General features: G+C 42.3%; 1 protein-coding gene across 10 annotated transcripts in view; it reads left to right on the top strand.

The window, feature by feature from the left end:
* Window positions 1-24,799, top strand: part of LOC116752734 (kalirin) — a 531,375-nt gene that overhangs the window by 393,680 nt on the left and 112,896 nt on the right. For all 10 annotated transcript variants that reach the window (XM_032629477.1, XM_032629484.1, XM_032629482.1 and 7 more), the window contains exons 22-26: window positions 6,619-6,801; window positions 8,066-8,184; window positions 10,966-11,032; window positions 11,624-11,733; window positions 23,175-23,244. In XM_032629477.1, coding sequence (XP_032485368.1) covers window positions 6,619-6,801; window positions 8,066-8,184; window positions 10,966-11,032; window positions 11,624-11,733; window positions 23,175-23,244 — 549 coding nt within the window. The remainder of the gene's footprint in view (window positions 1-6,618; window positions 6,802-8,065; window positions 8,185-10,965; window positions 11,033-11,623; window positions 11,734-23,174; window positions 23,245-24,799) is intronic.

Below are 24,799 nucleotides of genomic sequence, written 5' to 3'. Positions count from 1 at the left end.
GCCTTTTCACCCAATGTGAAGGACTGTCATTTCAGATAAGAGATTCATTTCAATACCAGCTAGCGCAGACAGTGCCCAGGAGGTGGCAGACGCACAGAACCCTTTTCAAATCCAAATGAAAATGGTTTTGAATTACCCACTTTGCACCTATCTGCCCCTCTCCAAATAGTGTCAACAACGACCCACTAAGAGGCTGAATAGTATGAGATCCACTGGTGATCCTACTGACGTAGGATAGATCACAGCAGAAACCCAGAACTTCCTAGGATCAGAGTCTGTCCATCACCAAAGTGGAAATGTGGAGAGTCATTCAGTCAATTTAATTCATCCTTCCTTTACAATCTTCCTGTCTTTCTCTTTTCTATTCACACTGTTGTCACCCTAGTTGGGTTCCATGCATTTGGCCTTTCCTTCCTTCCAACCCATCCTGCCCTTCATTGGCGTTCATCTTTATTTATTTATTTATTTTTTTAATTTTTTAAAATTTTATTTTATTTTATTTTTATAAGCAGGTTCTTATTATTTATTTTATACATATTAGTGGGCGTTCATCTTTAAAACACCACGTTGGTCAGATTACCACCCAGCTCAAGAGCTTTAATGATTATGCAGTGCCTTTAGGCAGCACTCAACAACGTCTACGACTGTGCCACCTTACCACTGCCACTGTATCTTCAGTTAATGTGTTTATGCAGATTTTATGCTCCAGCTGAATGGATATTATTTTCTTACCCTCCGAGAGATACATCATTTATTTTCTTGCCTCTATATCTTTTCTATACTATTTCTCTGCCTAGAATATCCTTCCCTTCCCTCTAGTTTGTACTTTTTAAGAAGACCCCGCCTTCCCACTTCAGTGCCTCTTCCTCTGTGTCCCTGCCTACAGGCCGGATACAATCGGCGTATCCCTGCACTGCAGACATTGTCTGTGCAGCCCTTAAGGCACCTGACCTGGACCATCCTGTCCTCCTGGCAATGTGTGCGCAGCGTTATCTCCTGTATGAGCCTGCAAGATCCCAAAGGACGAGAACCATGCTTTATTCACGTACCTAACTATATCTTATGCATTGAAGGGAGGCTACAGATATATGAGAACATAAGAGAAAAAGAAGTTTGGGTAGATTTCAACAATGCTTCCTCCCCAAACCTCTATTTAATATGATTCTTTTACTTTGACTCTCTCTCTGTTCTCTCTCCCTCTTAAGTGTTTCTCTTAATGGGATTTCATCCTCCCATCTATCATTTCCAAGTTTCAGGGCTATTTGTTCTGAGAATATCTACAAGATAACAAATCCAGCTGGGGACCTTCTGATGAAAGGCAGTAGCCTCTGGCCCCACTGCAGTCCCACTTACCAGAAGCAAACCTCTTTTAGCCAGCCATCTTTGGTTTTAATCTTTATAACCAATAAAGTGAATTTGAAATGGAAACCAAATTGACCTTAAACCGCACGACAGTAAGTACGGTGGCCCTCATGATTGAACAGAGCAACAGAGTATACTGAGTATATTGAATTATTATACTCTGTTCCAAAGAAACAGATCAAGTAGAAGAAACACTGAATATAAAAAGGTACCTTCTATGTAGCAATATACGAATGTGAGAATAAAAATAAGATAAAGAGAATTTGGATGAGGATAAGAGGCAAACAAAATTTTCTTTCTGTGGTATGCTGTGGACAATCCAGTTAGAAGAATGCCAATGATATTTTCCTATTGTGGGTTTCAAAATTTATAAGGGGTCAAGGTACATGGTGATAGGAAAGCTTAAGCATCTTGACATCTGGAAGAACTCTATTTCTTCTAACAGCAAAACTCTTTAGATTCTTCTGTTTTTACAATTCAGTAGTTCTTCGTACGTTCACAAGGTTGTACAGCCATCGCCACTGTCTAGTTCCGGAATATATCATCCCTCCCCAAAATAAACCCCATTATGCATCAGCAGCCACTCCCCTTTTCCCCTCCCCTCAGCCCCTGGCAACCACTAATCTACTTTCTATCTCTATGAGTTTGCCTGTTCTGGACACTTCATGTAAATGGAATCATGGACTCACATAATATGTGGTCTTTTATGTCTGGCTTCTTTCACTTAGAGTGTTTTCAAGATTCATCCATGTTGTAGCAGTACTTCATCGGTACTTCATTCCTTTTTGTGACTGGATAATACTCCACTGTCTGGATAAACTACATTTTGTTACACATTCATCAGTTGATGGACATTTGGATTGTTTCCAGTTTGGGGCCACTGTGAATAATGTTGCTGTGAACATCTGTGTACAAGTTTTGGTGTGAACATATGTTTTCAGTTCTCTTAGGTATATACCTGAGAGTGGAATGGCTGGGTCAGGTGGCGACTCTATATTTAACTTTTTGAGGAAATTCCAAACTGTTTCCCAAAGTGCATACACCATTTTCCATTTCCACCAGCGGTGTATATGAGTTCTCACTTCTCTACATCCTCTCCAACACTGGTTATCGTCTGTCTTTTTTGTATAACCACGCTAGCGGGTGTGAAGTGGTATCTCATTGTGATTTTCATTTATACTTCTCAATGAGTAATGATGTTGAAAAAACTCTTTTCTAAACTGATAATTTTATCTCTGAAAGTGAAAGAAGCTATAAGATAAACTGGACTAGCTTCTTCTTAACGAAAGAGAATTAAGTGATAATGAAAGTGACTGGAGCTTTAGCTGAACTAAATTATGTCTTTGAATTCGGATAGCCAGGAAAAGGAACACTGGGCTTGTCAGAGAGGCCCTTTCTACGAGAAAAGTAGAATCTAAACAGTTCAGATAAAATATGGTCATGTTTATGTTTCTGAGACTCTTAAGAGGAATGAACATAGCTCACATGTGATAGACATTTTTGAAAGGTTTCGTTTTTCATATTTAACAAGCAGATCTTTCTCCTGTGGAATGAATATGAAGATACATCTCAAGGAACAGTTTTCCCACTCAGGAAGCACGATAATTGCATTCCCTCAAAGAATATATCAATAAGTACAGGGCAGACCAGCAATGAAAGGCCAATTGGATGCTTATAATTAGATTGTGAGAATATGTCAAGAAGCCTAAATTTTCAAGACTTGTCAGATTTTCAAGAGATACCAAAAGGGCTTTTCACAAACTATATTCAGAGTGAGGTGCTCTGATTAGGGGAAGATGGTATAATATTAACTGATCAAAAGAAGGAAGGAAGAGAAAAAATAAGAAAAATAGAACTACTGAACCCTTATTTTTAACCTCTGTCTTTTCCAGCAGAAAACATAGAATTGAAAATGAAAGGGCAAAATATACACTAGGGGACACAAGAATCCCAAGATAAGTGAGTTGTGTTCTAAATTTCCAGGCCCAAGTGAATTATATTCCCCAAAAGCCCCCTTTGTCCACAAGATCATGTCCATACTCCTGAACCTAACATGCAAGCACCTCTACAATCTGACCCCCACTTTATCAGTCTGTGTAAGTTACTCTTCTTGGTGGCAAGATTTGAATTTCAAGCTGGCTTAAGTTTAGAAGGGGAAAAGATTTTGTATGGCTGTATGTGGAAATAAAGAAGACAGAAGATGTGTGGCTGGACCTCGAAGGAGCCCAGGAAAAGCTGAATGACTCAGCCCAATGGGAAGAACAAGACACGTGGCATAGTCTCACCTCTGGAGATGAAAACTGGGATGTCACCCAAGACTAGGGCAGTTTCAGCAGCCACGTTTCTGGGTCAGCTCATCTCAGGAGATCAGGCATACATGACGACCACCACTGTGATTCAGCTTCCCTTCTCTCCTCTACTATTTGCTTTCAGTTCTACTCTCCACCCAGCCACCCAGTTCCCTGTCTCTACAGTTCACATCCCCAGAAAAACCAGCTTAATTGACCCAGCATGTTGCCCCTGTCCCTGTTTAGTCAGAGCTTCTAGGCCAGGACACCTTGGAAGTCGCTGGCTGCATATTGATGGGCTGCCCTCAGGGGACAGGTTTTACCTCTGATCTCATCAGCGGTAGCCAGGCAGGGGGCAGGTCGCACTGTGCCACCGTAGTCACCCACGTATAAGAAATCACTTCAGACTGCTCTCAGTAGGGGCCGTGGGCATGGTTGGGGTCAAATCTTTTCATCTAATTCTTCCCAGTGTAAACCTTCAGTTCTTGCTGGTCTAATGTTACTCACCTTCCAGCACAATAATTATGCACTCATCCATTTACTCAACATTATTATTATTATGGTATACATAGTAGACATTGGAGCTACAAATGAATAAGATCACACTCATCTCTTAGAAGCGCATGGTCTAATGAAGGAGACATAAATAACTCAGCGTGGTACACGCCAAAGTAGCAGCGTGTGTGGTACTGTGGGAACACTGGGAAGGGCACCTCCCACTCGGCTTGTGGGGAGGAGGAGAGGTGAGGGAGGGCCACTGGGGTGAAAGCAGGGCTGAGGAGGAGCCACTCATCACATTGTGGGGGGCAGGTGAGGTTTATTTAACATGGCTGGAATTTCGGGGCCACGGAGAGCAGTGGAGACGGTCACGTGGGCAGGTGAGGCCACGTGGGGAAGAGCTTGTCTACGCTGCTAGTTTCACTGTCTGTTTGCTCCCCCTGGGTCCCACACATACCTGGAATGCTCTTGATCACAAGCCACTATCCCTGTTGACTCTGAATCAGTTTTGATGTTTTAGGATATAATTTCCTCTGATAGGAAATTGTAGGGCTGCTCTGGTAGGACTGCAGCTACCAATTGGCTATAAACCCCCATCTCGTGCTCAAGTCTCCTTACCAAGAGCAGAGAATAAATATGTGTTTCCAAGATTTTATATGAAGATGGATTTCTTGATTATAGTTACAAAAATTAATCACTGTCTTAAGTAAGTGACAAACCTAAGAAAAATTGTTTCCTGGGTTAGAGGGGAAGCCCTAAATGCAAGAAATGGAAGTCCTTGGAATACCAGGTATCTTGTATTGACCGAGTCCCAGCGCCATTATTCTTTGCCTTTTCGTTGCTAAGGAGGTGTTTCTCCTATCCTCATACCTACCTTCTTTCCTTCACACCAAGCTCTTCTGGCCCCTTATCTCCCAGCCCTGGGGACCAGCCCACCGTGCTGAGGTAGGAGAGGCTCGAAGGTGTTGAGTGAGTTGCTGGAGAGCGGGAGCCCTGGCCGTGGGGGACCAAGTTCTCTCTGCTTGCTTCTGGCCAGAAGCTTCCCTTTGGCAGTTCTTGAGAGGGTCAGTCTCTCGTGGGAGGGGCTGTGGGTGAGCCTGGAGAGGCACGGGTGAGGGTGGTGGCATAAAGAAAGAAAGGCCCTTCTGTCTGTTCTGTTCTTGATCCAGTGATTTTCTGTCTCGGTTTCCCTCAATTACCCAGATTGTAGCATGATCCAAACCTTGTACCTACTTTCCCCCGGTTTGAAAGATAAAAGATTACTTCTCAGAATATTATGTAAATATTCTTCTGAGCAAGCGTTTGCTTGTTTGAATAGCCCTTCCGTTTCCATATCTTACCCAGCACAGGTCCCGCCTCCCCCATGACACCTTTTCTGCCCCTGCCAGCCCACCTTCATTTTTTTCCTGTTTTAAAATTCCTGCCGTGTTAACTATACATATTTCTTATTCTGACATTCAATTACATAATGCCCTGAGTTATTGAACTACTCTGTGTGAAAATCTTGTCCCTCTAGGGATATAGACAGTCTGGTGGAAATCTCTTTTTCTTCTTTTGTTTACCCCCCAGGTCTTTCCCCACAGCCCTCTGCACAGTGATGTGGACAGAGTAGATGTTGAACACACTCTTGTTAGAAATGAAATTGACCCACATCAGGGCTCCACCTCACTTAGCCCCGTGATGGACATTAGCTTCGTTCACTCTTCTATCTCTCTCTCTCTCTCTCTCTCTCTCTCTCTCTCTCTCTCTCTCTCTCTCTCTCTCGGAAGCTAAAAACAAGATCCTGGCGGTGAAAGGGACAAAGTTTACTCTTAAATCTGCTAGTTATATTTCTGTACAGCCTGGCTGTGCCAACTCACCTGATGTTTAGAAAGCCTTCTTCAGGCCAGTAGGGTAAAGGGAGAGAACTAGAAACTATGGACCAGAGGCAAACGGCTCTATCACTTACAGGTTGTATGAACTTGGACAAGCCCTAAGCCTCAGCCTTTTCAATCTGTGTTTCAAAGAGACCCGTACCACCTCCCTCCACCTGCCTCCTAGGGATGCTTTAAGACTCAAACGAGTCTCAGCTGTAGCATGAACATACTCTGTAAACTGATAAAGTGCTATATTAATGAAAGAGATTCTTACATCAATAACCATACTGGCTAACATTTATTGCTTACTGAGTTTTTACTGTGAACACTGTGTTCCAGACACATCCTACATTGTCAACTCATATAATGCTCACAACAACCCTACAATATAGATACTATTATGATCCCTATTTTGCAGATGAAGGAACTGAGGCACAGAGGGTTTCAGTAGTTTGCTCAAGCCCTCCCAGCCAGTAAGTGACAGCACTGGGATATAGACGGAGGCAGTCTGGCTCTGGGGTATCTATGGCTTCCATGAAGAAGGAAAGAGGGCTGGAGTGAAGGGCCATGATAGTAAAGGTAAGCTAGTAACTTACGACCATCTTTTGGGGCAGCAAACAAAGGAGAAGGTGAAACTCCTGATTCAGCTGGCCGATAGCTTTGTGGAAAAAGGCCACATTCATGCCACAGAGATCAGGAAATGGGTGACCACGGTGGACAAGCATTACAGAGATTTCTCCTTGAGGATGGGAAAGTACCGGTACTCTCTGGAGAAAGCCCTTGGAGTCAACACAGAGGTAGGTGTGGGATTGCCCAGCTGGGACATCCTCCTTTCTTACCTCCCTCAGTACTGCTGTTCATTGCCGTGGAGGGAAGCTGGGTTTGCAGAGGAATCTTCCTGAGCTGTTGACCCCTAGAGCACTTGCCTTGTATTGTCCTTCTCCTGGAGGGACTGGATCTTGCTGAGCCATTGGCTTCCAGCTCTCCATGACTGGTGCTATATACAGTGCAAAACTGGCTGGCCAGGGGTAGGGCCTGTGGCTACAGAACAGAGTTTTTCTGTGTGTAGAGTTAACTGTTGACTTTGAGGATTAAGCCCTTTATCTTGGCTTCATCAGTACTGTCTTCCACCCAATTATGTTAATCAAATGATTAGAGTCCTCAGTATGTATAATAGTGCTCTTTCAAGAATAAGGTATGCAGTTTGTATAAAGTCTATTTGACATTTCAACTGAAAAGAAGTACTATTTTCCAGGAAGTAAAGGAAGACTGACTTTTAATCTCTTTTTATAATAGGGGTCATTAACCTATGAATTAAGAGCTAAATACAGACTGGCAATTTAATCCTAGGATTTCTAATTCTTAAACCTTTAAATAGGCTCATACTCTGAAGCAGAGCAGACTAGAGAATAAAGTGGTCAAACCACAAAGATTGGGGGAATTAACGTCTCCCCCAGGCTTTAACCTGTGAGACTTTTTTCCTAGAGGTTTTTATTCTATATAAATACCAAACAGTGGTTGAAATAAGCATGGATGGGCAATTAGAAAATTCAGTAATTGTTCTATCATTTAGCTTTCTATTTCTAAGGGAAGTTGCTTGTTTAAATAAAAATATTTACTTTTATTATTTTCCCTTGACAAATGAAAGTTTTATATCTTTTTACATTTCTGTTTCACATCTGTTTTAATGGTTAATCATCAGTCTTGGACCTGTGTGTGTGTGTGTGTGTGTGTGTGTGTGTGTGTGTGTGTGTAGATCTAATCAGGCCCAACATCCCTGAGGAGCTATGACACTAATTATAAAAAGTGTACATTCTTTTTCTTTGTTGTGGATATTATCCCTGAGCATTTGACCTGAACATTTTATACTTCTCTTATTTGAGAAAAAAATTATCCCATGAAGAAGAGTGCTTGTGGGTAGCAATTGGTGGGATTCCCCATCTTCTCATCCTTCTCCGTAATATCTTTCTCTGTTCTTCCCTTCCCCCACCTCCACCAACTCTGGTGAGTTGCTTTCCCAAAGCATCTCCAAGGTGACCTCTGCGATCTCTCTGTGTGTAGGATAACAAGGACCTGGAGCTGGATATCATCCCAGCAAGCCTTTCAGATCGTGAGGTCAAGCTCCGGGACGCCAACCATGAGGTCAATGAAGAGAAGCGGAAATCAGCCCGGAAGAAAGAGTATGTGGGGGGTTGGGCGTGAGACGGTTCCACTCACTGGCAGGCTCCTCATGGCTATGCTTGGTTTTCATTGCCACCCGTCCCTTTAGACAGCTTGCTGTGTCCCCATGACCACCTACAGAGGTTGGAATGGACAGACATGATGCTTCCACCCACATTTCACACTAACCAAGAACTTTAGGGCATTGGACAGAAGAAACAATGAACCATGTCAACCTTACAAACCGTGTCTTGATCACTCTGCTTTCTTTATATCAGTGTTACAAAGTTACACATAGCCAGAGATATGCAAGGGCTTTATGAAGAGTATTTTGACATTCCTTTTGGGTAATGCTGGAAAAAAAATGGTGTGTTCTAAGATTAAGAAGGCCTCTGTAGTTGATTTTATCAAAATAAAGTAGGACCACAGGTCCCTTGGAACTGAAGAAACTCAAGCTGGTCTGTGAAGTCAGAGCTTATGTTTCATCTGGGCTGCTGTAAGAAAGTATGACGAATCAGGTGCTTTAAGCCACAGAAATGTATTGTCTCACAGTTCTGGAGGCTGGAAGTCTGAAATCAAGCTGTTGGCTGGGTTGATTCCTTCTGAGGGCTGGGAGGGAAGACTCTGCTCCAGGCCTTTCTCCCTGCCTTACAGATGGCCATCTTCATGTTCACATGGCGTCCTCCCTGAATACAGGCCTGTGTCGACTTCCCCCCATTTTAAGGATACCAGTCATTTTGGAACGTGGGCCCACCCTACTCCAGTATGACCTCATCTTAAATTGCATCTGCAATGACTCTGTCTCTAAATGAGGTCACATTGTGAGATACTGGCGGCTGGGACCCAACATATGCATTTTGGGGGAGACACAATTCAACCCATAACAGAGAGGGAAATGAGGAGACAACACGTGGCCGGATCTTCCCGCTGGGCTGTCTCTGAGACACCAAATAGCCAGAGGACGGTAAAGGGTGGGTGGAAAGTAAAACAAAACGGGGTAGAGGGTAGTGGAGCTAAATTATGAGGAAAAACTGCAGGAAGCAGATGGAGAAAAAGGGAGAAGGTAGAGGCATGCCAGAACCCAAGGCAGTAAAATCAAGGACAACTTTTCAAAGCAAGTGAGATTACGTTCCTTCCGATATTCCTTCTTTCTTTGTTTACCAAGCACTTACAGTGCACTAGGAACTTTGCTTATAGGATCTTGTTTAATCCTTGCAGCAGCCCTGTGTGATCAGCTGTTTTATAAGTAAGGAGTCTGGGGCTTGGAGAAGCAAGTCCTGCCTCTAGGAAATGACAGTCATAATTCAATTCCTGGTTGTCTGACTTCAAAGCTCATGGACTTTCCACTCTACTAATAGAGCAAGACTAACGAGAGAGTGGCTCATTAACTCCTGCAAAAGGGAATTTTTAAAATCAATAATTTAATAGAAAGGCCACTGCTAGAACAAAGTTTTGCTTTAAGGAAAATCCCACCAAGATAAAGGTTCAGGAAAAGATGCTGCTCATTTTAATGTTTCTTCTGAAATCTCCAACCAGGGGGCACTCGGGATAATCCCTCTCAAAATTTTTATGTGATGTAACACCTTGTAAACAGGGATTCTCATTATGAAGTTCCATGAGAAAATGACATGGAAAATCTAAGATAAATATATAAAAATATATTTTGTGCTGAATTAAATATTATCGCATATCACATGCCAGCTAGGAAGCACCATTTCTAAAATAAATTTGTCAAAGAAAGAAAGTGACGTAGGTACACTACAGTGAAGCCACGCATCGTGAGTTGAACGCCCGCACGGGTACATTGTGTTGTTTAGGGGTCCGAGGTGGAAGGAGCATATGTGTAGCACAGCTTCTCTTTGGGGAGACTGAAGAGTAGTCAGTTAATATCATTAGCTTGTGCTGTGCTTGGGATCACATGCTCAGCCTCACGCACATCAGTTTGTGACGTAAAATGACCCCATTAGAAGCGAGCGGTCAGCACACTATGGCCTACAAGCCACATCTGGCCCACCACCTGTTTTATATAGTCTGTAAGCTAAAAGTTATTTTTTTATATTTTTAAATGGTTGAAAACTATCAAAACAAGAAGAATATTTTGTGACGTGAAAATTAGATGAAATTCTTTTCTGTTCATAAATATAGTTTTATTGGAACACAGCCAGACTTACTTTTTTAACATATTGTCTGTGGCTTCTTTCACACACAACAGCAAAGCTGAGTGGTTGTGACAGAGACTGAATGGCCCACAAGTAGTTACTCTCTGGCCCTTTACAGAAAAAGTTTGCTAACCCCCAGTCTCGGCGGTGGTGTCTCGGGCATCTGTTTCTGGCTTTTAAACCTGGTTTAACCTGTGGGACTGTGAACCGTTCTGGTGTGAGTCAGCAATTCTACTCAGCAGGAGTCATCATTCTGGGAGCTACAGTAAGAGGAACATGGGAAGCTGAGTTGGTGTCTAGTTGGTGAGAATGAGTGTGAGCGGCATTACAAGCTTATGTGCACACACACACACACACACACAGATGTGCAACTGAGAGCACACACATATCAGCACAGAATCACAACATGGTAGAACTGGGGGGGGGTAAAAGGGGAAGAGAGTATGGAACTAGCTGAGCACAAACATGCTGAAGGGACACAGAGCAAATGATCAGAGTGAGAGGGACTCGAGACGTATATTGGTAAAGTAGAAAAATAGGACATTCAAGAATGTCATAAATGCTGGGGTGGGGGCAGTGAAGTTTGAAGGAAGGGAGGTATTACATCTCTAACCAACTAAAAGCCTATTTGCTTCCTTCTAGATTCATTATGGCAGAACTGCTTCAGACAGAGAAGGCTTATGTGAGGGACTTACACGAGTGCTTAGAGGTAAGTCTTGCGGTCATCAGTTCTCAGCTGTATTAGAAACTGACATCCTTGCCACGTCAAGTCCTGGAGAGGAGCTCAGTACTCTGTCTTCTCCCGGAGCTTGAAGAATAAAAAACCAACCAGAGGACATCTTTCTCCCAGAGTCAATAATAATTGCATGGGAGTTTAAAGTGCTTTGGAAAGAAACTTTTCTCAGACTGGAACTAGGCCCAGCAAAAAAAAAAAAAAAAAGCATATAACACACTTGAATTCAAAATAAAATCTATGACACAGTCGATGAACTTAAGTTGAGTCTAAAAATCTGCATCCTCCCCCCGACACACAGTCAGACTCAAACACATTTAATAAATAAGAAGACTGTGGAGTGTGTGTTCTTGCTAAAGTCTGGGATGTGAATTTCCCTAGCAACAGTTCACAGTAATGGAACATCCAGGTTTTCGTTCTTTCCATTCTGCTTACTTACCATCTCACTTTTTAGGCTCTACATGCATTCCCAGTCTGAGCCTTACCCCACAGCTTTGAAGCCCTGTTTGTTTTGTGTGTATTTCACGTGGCAGTGCTTGCCAGTGAGGAACTGTTGCTGTCTTACAGACCTACCTATGGGAAATGACCAGTGGTGTGGAGGAGATCCCCCCTGGGATCCTTAATAAGGAGCATATCATCTTTGGCAACATCCAGGAGATCTACGATTTTCATAACAAGTAGGTTGGTGGAGGGTTTCAGTGGAGCACACTCAGGGCCATAAATACCCAACAGCAGGGCTTTCCCAACAAGTGGACCAAAGCTGATTGGGAAATCTTGCCTGGTAAAGTATTGCCCATTAAATTTTCTAAGTCAGTGGCTGTCAGACTTCTTTCTCACTCACACTTCTTTCTCTGCAATGGTCTAGAATTCCTAGTGGAGGGTGAAGTCAAGTATTCATCAGTGTCTCTCCCCAGGTAGTGTCCTGAGGGACCTACCTGCCAACATCTTCAGACCCAATCAGAATGATAGCCAGGCCTTGAGGAAGTAAAAGTAGCTTCTGCTCATTAAAACTCTTGGGAATCCTAACATTAGAATTCATCTGAGGCTAACCGTCCTACTCTGTGGGCCCTAGGTTTCAAATTCCACTGAAGTTTTCTTTCAACCTAAATACTTCCTCCACCCGTAACTACCTCATCTTCCCCACCCTCAACCGAAACAACAACAGATGACAGATAGTTAGATAGATAATCAAACTATCTAATGGAACATATTTCTCGACAGCTTATAGGGGAGAACATCAATCAACCCTCTATGTTTTGTTGAAATCAGTAGAATCATAGAGCCCTAAAACCTCACAATTCATTTTTTCTAGCTGCCAACTTGATTTAAATATCTTTCCCACAGCATACTAAACATGTTCCATCATTAACAGAGGGTCAGCAAGAACATTGGTTGATTAGTTACATAACCAGCTTATGGAAATAATTCCGTTTCCAAAGTACAAATAGAGGAAACCTCAAGACCTGAGAAATAATGTTGACATAAAGTCCTATAGCTCTCTGAGAACCCTGTTGCAGAGAAGGGTTGAGGTAGAGATTCAGGGTTGTAGGATACAGTCCGGAGGACGTCCTAGGGTCAGGCTAGTCAAGGCTTTGACTGAATTAAGCAGTCATGATGAAGATGAAACTGTCAGCTCGGAGAGGTCCTGGGGAGGCAGTGGGCACCGGTGTAGCAGCCCCCCTGAGGCAAGATTCTAAAACAGCACCGCGCCATCGAGCTCTGTGCAGTGATGGAAATGTTCCGTGTCTGTGCTGTCCAGTACAGTAGCCACTGGTCATGTGTGCCTAGCGAACACTTGAAATGTGACTATTGTTACTGAAAACTGCATTTTCAACTTTGTTTAATAAATATAGGTGGTGGGCTTCCCTGGTGGCACAGTGGTTGGGAGTCCGCCTGCCGATGCAGGGGACATGGGTGGGCCTGTGGGCCATGGCCACTGGGCCTGCGCGTCCGGAGCCTGTGCCCCGCGGGAGAGGCCACAATAGTGAGAGGCCCGCGTACTGCAAAAAAAAAAAAAAGAGTAGCTGTATGTATGTGATCTTTCTCTAGGACCTTTGTCTCTGTAGGTATTGAATGGAGAAATTCCCAAGTACCAAAATTTCTATAAAGAAGAACAATTCACTATATAGAATTTAATACCTACAAGTAGTAATTTTAACACAAATTGGAGGTTTAAGTGGAATGATACTTAGGTTTTACCCTCCACTCTTCCTATTTTCGTACTATATCTCTTTATTATAGAACTAAATGTAAAGATCATGAAACTTATCTACTGAAAAACTAGATCCATTTGTATTGCATTTTGCTAAGCATTCTGGGAGCGCTCGGATAAGGTAGTATGTGCCATAAATAGATCCCCCAAACGGTAATGATTTTGCTAATGCTGTCTCCCCAATTTGGCCTACAGCTCATGATGTGGGAAAATCATTTATTTTCAGTTTGCCTTGTATTAGATTTTCAGCTTTGATAAGGACAGCTATTTGTTTAAAATGCTCATCACCTTTGGTTAAATCTGAACTTTACTTTTTCCTTTTCAGTTTTTGGAGATATGGCCATATGTGAGTCTGGGCAATAACATTTTTATAAAATCTCTGCTGTCAGGGATCAGAAGGTCTTCCTGACCATCAAGTACAACCATTTCCACTTACAGATAAGGACACTGAGACCCAGAGAGGGGCCAGTGACTTGCCCAGTATGTGACAACTCTCCCTTGAAAGATTAGGTGTAGATTCCAGGGGCTGGGTTTCCCACCTCAGTGCTCTCTTCCCGTCCCCTACTCCATAGACCACCAGCTGGCACTGCCAAATCTGGTTTGTTTGATTCATATCTAACCAGCTTCCATATGCATCCTCAAATTTGAGGAAAACCCATTTCTTCCATAGGTGTGTCATCCAGGTCACACACCCTTACAATAATGACCTGAAATAAGTCAGTTTTCAGCAAGGGTTGGAAAGACAAGTAGGGGACCAACAACCAGGGCTGGATAACCCTTCTGCAAACTCCCTCCTCCAGGTCCGGCCAGAAGCTATTAGATTTGGACTTGGCCACCACCCACTGCCCTACCAGCCTAGTGTTCCCTGGCCCGAGGCTGAGGGCCAGGGCCAGGGCTAAGTGGGACTGAGCTGAGACACTGGCCAGGCTCAGGGCAGCCTTCCAGGGCACCAGGTAGCCGGGGTCAGTGGGGAGCAGAGGGTGGTGTGCAGCAGGGCAGGAGAAGACAAGGTGGGGGGGAATGATGGGAGAGGCCAGTGAACCACTGAACGAGGCCCACACTTCCATGATCTCCCAGGAGTTCCACCCTGGGGTCGGCCCCGCACTGGTTTGGAGATGGAGTTGGTACCCAGTGAGGAATCTGACCAAGGCTCTGCCCTCTGAGTTCTGGGAATCAGTGAGGTATTGGTGATAAGGGTGGAGGTGAGCACAAGTGCAGATCAAAGGAGCAAAGGAAATAGTCTCTGTTGGAGTAACAGGAAGGCTTCCCAGAGGAGGGGCATTTGAGATGGAATTTAAATAACCAGTGGGATTTGTACAGCCAGGCACGGCTCCCTTGATGATGGAGGAGAGTTTGAACACAGGCCCTTTCAGGGAGGAGAGTGGTGAAGTCTAGGAGGGAGGCCGAGAGGCAATGGGAGGAGTTTGGGAGTGAGTCTGAATCCTGGGTCAAGGATGGGGGAGGTCTGGCCGTCACACTCCTACTTAGACTGTGTCTTGTCACGTCTGTGTCTGTGAGATTGAGGCTCAGGAGGGGAGAGGTGGTGGGTGGAGATGGTATGAGTCAGAAATGGTGGTGTAGGAGAGCACGAAGGAAGGCAGGAGAGACAGAGTGAGTGGGAAAGTGGGGTAAAATACCTGGATAGAGGAGAAGTGAGAACAGTGGATAACAAGGGGAAAGAAGAGATGGGGAGAAGGAGAGAGGAAGGAAGAGGGGAAAGGGGGGCACTACTAGAGGGAGATGGTAGATCAGTAGAGAGGGAGAAAGGGGGAGGGTCGAGGGTGAGAGGGAGGGAGAGAGATGGATAAAGACCTAGACCTCCCTGCGTCCTATTGCAGGCAGGAGCGTCAGCAAAGTGCTTTTCAAATATTTTTGATCATGAACCAAAGAAAAATTATATATCATGTCCTGATATGCATATGCTTATACATTATATATAAGAGGAAAATTAAGTCCTCCAAAATAACACCCTCACTATGTGTGATGCACTCTGATATTTTGGATTGGGTTCCATTCTCCTTCCTTTTTAATGCTGGTTTCCACCCGCTAAATTGATTTTACAACCCCTTGAAACACAGAGGGTAGATCTGTAACTACAAGGTGAGGAGCTGGCTCCACCAAGCGGTGAGAAAAGGGATGTGCAGGTCACAGCCCCTTCTGGAGGCCACACTGCCAGGCTGCGGCTGCCTTCTCCTCCGTTGCCTCTCCTACTCCTTCCCACACACACACCCCTTGCTTCAAAATATGCGTATTCTGTGCTTTCTATGCTTTCTTCACACTCCAGGAAAATCTCGTTCTATCCTACTCCCTTGTTTTATAGAAACTGGAGCTTACAAAAGTTCGTGACCTGCACAAACCAATTAGTAACACAGCCAAAGAATCCAAGTCTTCATAACTCCCTATTAAGTCACACTGTCATTTTCTTAATATTCAAATGCCAAGCGAAGAGGAAGGGGAAGACTTGTGATTTTTCTTGGGCCCTAAACCCATACTCTAAGGGATAACTGGGGCCTTACCCATCAGAAAGGCCCTAAAAAAAATTTAGCTGTGATTTTGTTGCTATTGTTTTTCAGTAAGCCGTTGACATTGGTGCTGGTTATAGATATTGGGGAGTACCCAAAGTCAGACAAAGTCTAAACATTCATTTGGGGGTGTTCAAGTCATGTTCATTTCACTTGTACACACTAACTGCTTAGCGTCCTTGCCTAGTTGCTAAACAGGCTATCAATGGCTATGAATAACATTAAATGTGAGATTGTTTATATTTTACTTTAACATTAAACTTATATTTATGCAATACTTTTTTTTTTTTTTTTTTTGCGGTACGCGGGCCTTTCACTGTTGTGGCCTCTCCCGTTGCGGAGCGCAGGCTCAGGACGCGCAGGCTCAGCGGCCATGGCTCACGGGCCCAGCTGCTCCGCGGCATGTGCGATCTCCCTGGACCGGGGCACGAACCCGTGTCCCCTGCATCGGCAGGCGAACTCTCCACCACTGCACCACCAGGGAAGCCCTATGCAATACTGTTTGATTCATCTGATCACACAAGTTAAACAAACTTAGGAAATATTAGCGAAACATATTCAACAGGTAGCAGTGCAGCGAGATAAACTGCTGCTTGAGGTTGGAGGTGAGGGTGGGGCATATGCTGAGTAAGAGTCCAGCCTTGCACACTTTGCCCCTTCACCGCTATCGTAAGCTGAAGTTTCTGCTGTGAAATAAAGGGACAGAGCCCACTGATTGTCATGGCTCAGCCCAGGTGATCAAACTGTGCTGATTAAACGCTTTTGTGAGCAATCTGGTACCTTCCCTGGAGTGTGCACAGCTCTCCACTAGTTTAACAGCCGCTCAGTGTGCTAACCAGCTGTCCTGGCCTGCAGTCCGGAGCCTCTTCCAAGATGGGCTCTGAATCTGTCTGGTCACTAATGGATCCCTCAGAAACGATCTCTAGCTCCACTTGTATGAAAGCATTGATAAGGGGCAGTGTCCTGGACTGCCTGCAAAGATGAGCCTGATGCCTTTCTCCCTGGCTGCCTCCAGCTTTATTTGTTTGTCTCCTCCTCATTGTTCTTCTCCCCCCTGCCCCGTTACCACAGCACCGCCCCCCCCTTCATTCCCCTTGTCCCAACAAGTGTGCATGCACATGCATGAGAGCACGCATACACAAGGTCATCACATATGCTCCCCTTTAAATGCAAGCTGCACCCTTGACGTAGAGGTCCTCTGTGAAGGATATACTTCTCCAGAAGCAGTAAGAATATAGGCCAGATTTACCTTTGGCGAGAATAACAAAATCAGAATGACTCAGGGTGCCTTTGGAATGGTGCTGTTTCCATAGTACTTAATGACAAAGCTCACAAAGCTTTTCTGTCAATAAATGCTAGAGGTTTCATTTCCCAGGATCCTGTCCAAAGTCAGAGCGAAGCACCTTCCCCCTCCCCACTGGTAACCACTAGTTCATTCTCTGTATCTGTGAATCTGCTTCTTTTTTGTTATATTCACTAGTTTGTTGTATTTTTTAAATTCCACAGGTAAGTGATATCATACAGTATTTGAATCTTGACATTTCTTTAAAAGTTTTATTCATTTCTGAAAGAACCCCAGACATTCACGCAAACTCTTAAACTCCTTGCTTTGTTCGTTCTCCCATGATTTATTACACATAATTATTGAAATGGTGAGGACCAAGATGTTTCTATAGAACAGCTGAGGAGGAATATCCCATCATTTGTGAAGTGTTGTGACCTCTTGTGCTTTAATTTAAACTCATCACATCTATTTGAAGTAGGTAGAATGATACTGATCAGACGTACATAACCTGTCATCTTCATAAGCTTCAAATTAAAAAGCAAAATAGAGTTTAATACTGCCACTTACCGTCAACAATTACATTGAGATGGTAGTGCACATCCTACTCAAAGTTATGAATTGATACGCCCAGCACAAAATAAATAGCTTTTAAAATTCTTGGCTTTTTTATTTAAAAATTAAATCATGTGGAGTTGAGGTAGGATCTAACTGGAAGCACGCTGGAATAGGGCAGTTGCCTTCAAAAGCTGACCTATGGACTGGATGCATTAGAATTACCCAGGGAGCTTTGCTAAACAGTACAGATGCTCAGATCCTAACCCAGAGGGCAGTGCACCGCCAGGTGTGGTGTCCACTAACTAAGGTTTTCCAAGAGTGTTCCTTAAGACAAAGTCCCCCCAGAAATGTTCCACTCGCAAAGAAGTTTGGGAAGCACTGCACACTCTGTCAGATACTTCAGAGATTTATAATGTGCCTCATCATATTATAGGATTTTGGAAGTCCTGCCATAAACTAACTAGTTTAGCCCAGCATTTCCCAAACTTACATGATCTGTGACCTTGAAATCCAATCTTTGCATAATACCCAATCAAGATTTTCCCAAGATATGGTTTAGGAGAAGGTAATCTACTATAGATTTTCCAACAGGGGCATGGTGGGGAGAGCTCTCTCCGGATAAGTCTACAGGAGTGGAGCTTATTAAGATTGGGAAGCACTGATCCTGAAGAACGAATGTTTATTTAGTGCCTGCTATATGCCAGGCAGTGGTTTGGGTTCTTTCCCTACGTGGATTTATTAAATCCTCACAACATCCCCACGAGGTTATTTAAAGTTGAGAAAAATGAGACTTCGGAAGACCCCCTCACGACTGTGAGTAGGTGTGAACTCTGGCTCTTTGACTTGAGCTTGGCTGTGGGAGGGAAGGAAAGTGAGGCCTCGGGTCAGTAGAAAGGGGAGCTAGCAGTGGCAGCTGCCGTTAAAACCTGCATTTTCCGAAAAGGCATTAACTGTAGCAGTGATAGTCTGTGTACTTAACTCATTTTAAAGTGCTTTCACTTCTTGAGAATTTTCAAGCAGAGCTTCCTCCCATAGGTTTTTGATACCTACTGTCACCAAAAGTCAGGGTATTGCTCTATTTAAATTAAATAAAATTCTAGCACCATCTTCAGCATCTAGATCAGTTATCAACTCTGTGGGTATAATTACCACTGTGCGCTTAAAATTAACCTTAAGTGACCAGGCCACTGACCTTGGGTCATAAGTCAAGGAAGGAGGACACTCTCCCTGAGTCGTCACAGAGTCCTTGCAACTTCTAAAGCAAGAATACAATTTTATATCTTACGTGGAATGTCATGATCCGGGCTGTTGTATCATTTATTTGATTGCCGTTAAAGGAGAAGGGCCTATGTATCATGGGGGTGAGAGGGAGGGGATTGGAGTGAGATCCTGAGAGTGGGGAAGTGGAGGTTTCCTACAGCCAATAGCATTTATTGTAGGTGCCCAGGGCTCCAAATTCGCCTCTTTCTCTCTTCTTCCAAGTACTCTTTCCTCCTAGTCCTGCTTTCTTTAAAGCAGTTCATTTCCTTTCACCAGTCCTTGTCCTAGAATAGCTCATCAGAGTTTCTTCCCCCCACTCGTCAAGCTGTTCCAGCACTCCCCCGTCCCCCACCCCGTCCCTGTTCAGCCCATATGAGAAATGACTGTGTAAAGAATATCTCAACATCTGAAAAAACTACCTCTGAAGATTTTGTACATTTTATTATTTAGCGTTCTCATGGAAAAGTCACATAATAAGTGTCTTTTAGAATTTAGTTCCAGAAATAAAAATTATATTAAAAATAGATTAATATTTTAACGTATTATGTTATATATAGTAATGAGCCAGATTGCTTCTCTTTGCTACAAAAAAAGATGTTTTCTTTCTGGCCTTGAAAAAAATTTGATCCTCACTTATAGCATTATATAATTTTTTCCTATTTCTAATTTAGAAGTCATATTAAATATATGTGTGTCACCTGCAGTTCTTCCAAAAATAGCAACAAGTATGATACTTATTGATTTTTGAGCACTGCATATTTGCATTTTGTAAGCCCAAATTGCATTATAATCACTGCTGTTCCATGATTCAGATCAGGATACTCCAAAATTCAGGAGAAAGATGATTATCATCAAATGGGTATTGCTAGGAGTCTTCAGAAAATTTTAAGTGACTTTTTCTCATTACTGAAGTAGTACCCATTTGTTGTAGAAAATTTAAATGGCAGGTGGACAAAAAATATCATCTATGATCCTATCAATCATTAGCATTTTGGCCTTCCAAATATGACTTGCCAAACATTTTTTAATTGCACATATATATTTCTTTAAACCAAAACCAACATCTTTCTATGTCATTGAAGGGAGAACACAAATTACATATATATAGAATCCATAACCAATTGTAATTATAATTGTAAGATGCTGCCAGAATTCCTGGACAAGGGGACTCAAGTAGTGTATGTCAAATCAGTAAAATTTATTTGTTCCAATGGTAGAGTAGACAATGGAATCATTCAGACCTACTTTATTTATTTTAATTTAATTTCTGAATTAATTTTTAAAATCAAAATTAAATAGAAAAGTTTAGATCGAGAAGACCCACCCACCACTACCTTCATTCGCCCTGTTCCTTCACCTGGTTTCCTATGGTAATGACTTTTTAAAAATATATTTGTGTTGTTTCCAACCGACTTTTATTTCAGACAGTACTGTGGTGAATGCTCTTCTTTATATGTCATTTCACATGTGTGAAAGTCTGTTTGCTCTTCTTTTTTTTTTATTGAGGTATGGTTGATGTATAATATTATATAACTTTCAGGTGTACAACATAGTGATTCACAATCTTTAAAGGTTATACTCCATTTATAATTATTATAAAATATTGGCTATATTCCCCATGTTGTACAGTATATCCTTGTAGCTTTTTTTTTTTTTTTTTTTTTTTTTTTTGCGGTACGCGGACCTCTCACTGTTGTGGCCTCTCCCGTTGCGGAGCACAGGCTCCGGACGCGCAGGCTCAGCGGCCATGGCTCACGGGCCTAGCCACTCCGCGGCATGTGGGATCTTCCCGGACCGGGGCACGAACCCGTGTCCCCTGCATCAGCAGGCAGACTTTCAACCATTGCGCCACCAGGGAAGCCCTATTTTTTTTTATATATAGTAGTTTGTACCTCTTAATCCCCTTTCCCTATCTTGCTGCTCCCCACTTTCTTCTGCCCACTGGTAACCACTAGCTTGTCCTCTATATCTGTGAGTCTATGTTTCTTTTTTGTTATAGTCACCAGTTTGTGGTGTTTTTTAGACTCCACATATAAGTGATATCATATAGTATTTGTCTTTCTCTGTCGGACTTACTTCACTTAGCATAATGCCCTCCTACTCAATCCATGTTGTTTCAAATGGCAAAATTTCATTCTTTTTATGGCTGAGTAATATTCCATTGTATATATACCACATCTTCTTTATCCATTCATCTCTTGGACACTTAGGTTGCTTCCATATCTTGGCAATTGTACATAATGCTGCTATGAACATTGGGGTGCATGTGTCTTTTCAAAGTAGAGTTTTCATTTTTTTCAGATATATACTCAGGAGTAGAATTGCTGGGTCATATGGTAGCTCTATTTTTAGTTTTTGGAGAATGCTCCATGCTGTTTTCCACAGGGGCTGCACCAATTTGCATTCCCACCAACAGTGTAGAAGGGTTCCCTTTTCTCCCCACCCTCTCCAGCGTTTGTTATTTGTGTTCTTTTTGGTGATGGCCCTTCTGACTGGTGTGAGGTGATACTTCACTGTGGTTTTGATTTGCATTTCTCTGATGATTAGTGATGTTGGGCATCTTTTCATGTGCCTGTTGGCCATCTGTATGTCTTCTTGGGAAAAACATCCATTCAGGTCTTCTGCCCATTTTTAAATCATGTTGTTTGTTTTTTTGATGTTGAGTTGTATGAGCTATTTATATATGTTGGATGTTAATCTGTATTGGTTATATCATTTGCAAATATTTTCTCCCATTCAGTAGGTTGTCTTTTCATTTTAGATAATGACTTTCTTTTTAACCACTTTATTGAAGTATGGTTGATGTAAAAAGCTGTACGTATTTAATATCACAACCTGATGCGTTGGGGGATAACTCTACACCCATGAAACCATCACCACCATCAAGGCCATAGACATATTTATCACCTCCCAAAGTTTTCTCCCCAATTATTATTATATAAGAACACTTAACATAAGATCTACCCTCTTTGCAACTTTTAAGTATACAATACATTATTGTTAGCTATAAGTATTATGCTATATAATAGATCTCCAGAACTTATATTGCATGACTGAAATTGTACACTTTGACCATTAGTTTCTTGGGTTGGAAATAAGAGTATGTATTATTTACTTAGACAAAAGGCAGAATATTAGATACATTCTTCCACACCTTGCTTTTTTTACTTAGCAGCCTGCCCTGGAGATCTTCCATGTGAAAACCTAAAAAGCTTAGCCATTTTTTATAGCTACATAGTATATGGTTCTGTGGATGTACTGTAGTTTACTTTGTCATCTATAGACCATCTTTTGCTGTTATGAACAGTGCCACAGTGAATCTACATGTATATACTTCACGTTACACACGTGACTACAACTATAGGACATTTTCCAAAATTAAAATTGCAGAGGCAAAGATAAGTACATTTTTTATTTTGATAGATGTTATCAAATTGACCTGTGCAAAGATTATACCGTCTTCCATCTCCGCCAGAATGTTTCCCCACAACCTCATATTATTTTTTATTTGAAAAACTTTGTGTGATTTTTAAAAAGCAAATTCCATTCCAGTGATTCTGGCTTATTTGAGCTTATGTTCTCTGAGCTCAAACCAATTGTTTAATATATTAATTTGAAGTTGGGATAGTCAACTCTTTATTATTTATTAAGAGAGAAGGGAGCCATGGCTCAGATATCCACAATGGCAGATAATTCAGTAGTAATTCAATTCAGCTTTGAAATGTATTACAACTTTTTCCCCATTAAATTTTCTTTCCCAACAATGTCAGCATTAGGAAACGTTAACTCGGTCTTTTAGCACAAACTGGGTACTGATGGAAGAAGGAAGTGAAAAATTGGAAAGAAGTCAGTGTAGGATTCAGAATTTTTCCACCTACCTCTGGGATCATAGATGATATTTATTTTGTTCTTTTGATACCTATATCTGTATATTTTTAAATGTTACAACGTGCTCAGATTACTTGTGAAAAAAATAGTCATAGTTACTGTTAAAATGAAATGCCCAACACAAGTATAATATTTCATTATTTTCAGCCTGAGAAGTGTAAACCCTTAAGGGAAACAATGTTAAGTAGCACTAGTTAATCAATTAATAAAAATTTTAATGAAATTAGTTCCAACATATTTAAAATCGCTTGTTACCACGTGTTGCTTAGAGAGTAGAGAAGCCACGTGTAAATAATGGAGAGTTTACAAGGTTGGGATGACCTCAGTATAAGCCTCTGGTGGAGAGGGGGTCAGCAGTACAGAGATGTCTGATTTGGCCTTTTTCTCCCCTTGCAGCATCTTCCTCAAAGAGCTGGAGAAGTATGAGCAGCTGCCTGAGGATGTGGGACACTGCTTTGTTACCTGGGTAACCGACCTGAGCTTCTTCTCCTCCCACTGTCACATGCTTTCCAGGAATGCAGATGCTACCAGATGACATCACTGTTCAGTGCCTGAGCTGATGGGTGTCAATGAAATTCTAACACAGGACCAAGGGCTGTAGAGAGGGGCCATGAGTAGATCTGAAAGAAGCAATCTGTCCCTGAGGAGCAGAGCCCTCCTTGGGAAAGGTCCTTAGATGGTGTGTCCAAGCTCCACCTTAAGTTCTCAAAAACTTTCTATAATTGAGATGTCAGGAGATTGGAACAAGACCCCCACCCTTGGTAGAAGAACTACTCCAGCTCCATCCACGAGTTGTTTTGTTCTTAACAGGATGAGGGTTAAGGAATTAGAACTTTAGAAATCCACCAAACCATTGTTTACATTTTCTTCCTTATTAGAGAACAGACTCCTTGGGTATCCCTCCCAATTCTGACCTACAGGATGCATATCTAGTCATTCTCTTTCTTGGCCCAAGTAAATGGGCTGAATGTACTAGGTTCTACTTACACAAACAGAAACATTAGTATCTGTTAGCATCTCCGTGCCACATTATCCTGAGTTCAGGTTCATGGTATGAGTGCCAACATCTTGAGGGAAGTCCACCTAGTACAATAAGTGCAACTAAACATGGAAATCCTTCCCCAGGGCCAGGAGCTCTAATATTCAACAGTTAACTAATCATAACTTCCACTCAAAATGGGCTAATTACTTTTCCAAATGTTTTCACTCTTCGGAGAGTTTGTGCTCTTAACAGCCCTCTGGAATAGGTAGGGCTATGGTTATGTTTTATATTCTATATATGGAAACATTTCAGAAGAGCTAGGACGTTGGCCAGCCAAATGACATGTAATTAATATCACAGCTCATCCCACAACTCAAGACCTGAGTTACTTCCGTTTTCTGAAACTATAACATTTGCTTCCTGGCACACTCGCATTTCTTAAGGAAGTCTGACTGCCATCTGATTTTGTGCTAATACATTTTTCACCTCTAAATACGTGAGCCCATGCACAGTTCACATTAGTGCTGATAAATAATTTATGATCCCTTGCATGGCCAGTGTAGAGAAAAAATGAGATTGACCATTAAGTGAAGGTTTTTGGGGGGTTTTTTTGGTATCTTGTTTCATACCTTTCATACGTTTACCTTTCATACATTTGCCTTACCATCAACCATATGGTAAGGATTTGCCTTACCATCAACCATAAGTATGGTTTATCAACATCTCTTAGGGATGATGAATGCCTCCCAGGTAGTATATAAACCCTAAAACTGGTTTCAGAAAACCTTTCATGATTGTGTAAAGTATGCACATTTTGCCAAGAATCATCCCAAAGTGACTTTCTTAAGTCTTATAATCTTAATTTATGAGTGTGGTGCAGGAGTAAAGGGTAGAAAGAGTTGTTTGCAATGTATTGAACAGCAACAGTTATTACCAAGAAGCCTGAAGGCAGCTGGCCTGGGCTCCACCACTCTGTAACTATGGGAATTTAAAGTTACTTAACAAACCTTATGCCACCATTTTCACAATTGTAAAAGGG

This window comes from Phocoena sinus, chromosome 4 (genome assembly GCF_008692025.1).
Source record: "Phocoena sinus isolate mPhoSin1 chromosome 4, mPhoSin1.pri, whole genome shotgun sequence".
NCBI classification, from domain to species: Eukaryota; Metazoa; Chordata; class Mammalia; order Artiodactyla; family Phocoenidae; genus Phocoena; species Phocoena sinus.
Note: the sequence above shows the minus strand (reverse complement) of the source record. Positions and strands in the feature narration are given on the sequence as shown.